The sequence below is a fragment of the Entamoeba invadens genome (assembly GCF_000330505.1).
Source record: "Entamoeba invadens IP1 unplaced genomic scaffold scaff_1105074725891, whole genome shotgun sequence".
Classification (NCBI taxonomy): domain Eukaryota; phylum Evosea; order Mastigamoebida; family Endamoebidae; genus Entamoeba; species Entamoeba invadens.
In genome coordinates, this window is record NW_004440274.1 from 14,477 (window position 1) to 16,286 (window position 1,810).

General features: G+C 32.5%; 1 protein-coding gene across 1 annotated transcript; it reads right to left on the reverse strand.

Annotated features, from left to right (window-relative positions):
• Positions 1–496: 496 nt before the first annotated feature.
• EIN_447070 (hypothetical protein) lies at positions 497–1,810 on the reverse strand (the record flags this gene model as incomplete). Its single annotated transcript, XM_004255799.1, has 1 exon — positions 497–1,810. One exon carries the CDS (start codon positions 1,808–1,810, stop codon positions 497–499), a length of 1,314 nt encoding a protein of 437 aa, XP_004255847.1.

A 1,810-nucleotide genomic window follows, 5' to 3' on the forward strand; every position in this document is an offset into this window, starting at 1 on the left:
ATTAAAACACTTGGAATATAAAACAACTCGAGTAAATCGTCCAAGTGATTTTGAATATCAAGACGTGGTTCTACACCTTCCTTTAATGAACAGTTTGAATAATCAAAGAATTGTTCAACACAATCAACTTCTCCAGAGCTTCCAATGTACATAAAACGAACTTCAAAATACAATGTTGCTCTTACAAGTGTAGTTCTTAAACAATCGACATCAATGATAGAATCAGAACGAACAAATGGAAATGAGGTGTATTTGTTATTGGAGTTGTTGTCAATTCTTTCAACCAATATATGCATCATTTTTTTTGAAATTACAAATGTGAGTCCAATATACTGGGAGAGTAGCATCTTCTGCTTGCAGAGAAACACACAAATCTTTTAATAAGTGAAGAATATCATGGTAAATATTCAGTCTGTTTTGCCACTTTTGAGAAGATATATTAAAATTCATGATGTCATCATCCTGAGCAATCTAGCATTATCATAAAAGAATTTATTCAATTCTCCACTTTTTCATTAATATATTCACTGACCGGTTTAATTTGTTTGCAGATGCCTTCAATATTGTCGGATATTGAGAGGAATCTTGTTTCTGCAACTGCTTTTAACTTTCCATAATCATCATACAACGCGCTATCCTCTTTGAATTTTTCTAAAGCCAAACGGTTGTTCTTTTGGCAGCAAAACTTAGTGAATAAAACAATTAATTCACCCTCTGCGCTTTTCATCATACTAACACCAACAAGTGCAGTTAAATGTGCAAAACACCAATTGGAGCTGTTAAACCAACTGACCAAATCTTTTGGTGCTGCTTTATAAGCTGTTAATATATCATTGAAAAATTGTATCGAATTTTGAACATTCAATGCACCATCCCAACAACTATTTACAATTCTTTCAAATGGAAAATTTGAAATGAGTAGATTCGATTCCGAAAAGAGCCAATCTGCAATTTCTTGAGCAGAAGAACCACCACATTTTATTTGTGTTACCAAAGGAAAGGTTTTGAATGTTCTTCCTTTACACATTCTTACTAATATCACATATTTTTCTTCATCATTTTTGCTCGAGCTATCACCCGATAAAGCCATACAGTCGCGGTCTATGATTTCACATAGAAATGCGGATTTTGCCAACACATTAAAATCTGTTGCTACTCTGAATGAATTACGGCTACTGATACCGAGATAATTGATTTTGTCTAACAGACTTGGATTGTAAACTTTAAGAAAGACAAATAAATCATCACTAACTGCATTAATTTGTGACTCGGATAACCTAGCTTCAATATTTATACAAGTGATCTCAAATGCTACAATTCTTTTTTGGAACAATTCAAATGATTCTTTTTCATACTTTGTACAATATTTCGAATGCAAGTAATAATCAAACAACACATCTATACATTCCGAAAAACGCTTTCTATTAAATCGATTTACACCGGGTGGGAAAGTAAACAATTTAATAGCCGATATTAATTTATACCAAGGCCAAGTAGTTGCTGGTAATAAACTTGTTTTTCTAAATAGTCCATCATCAAACTCGGCAGCAGAAAGATTTTGTGCCTTTTTATGTGTCTGTTTTTTGATAGTTGGGATTGGAACATCTTCTGGTTCATCAGGAACAACCGTAAACGCCGATGTTATAACAGTGGTTTCAGTTTCTAAATCTTCATCATTGTTGCAACTAAAACAATGTATATTATGGTCATTGATAACATTGTCAACACATACTTCTTTTTGGTCAGAATTTCTTTGAACTTGATTTAAAACCGATAATTGTGTAAATTCATTTTTTGCTGATTCTATCAT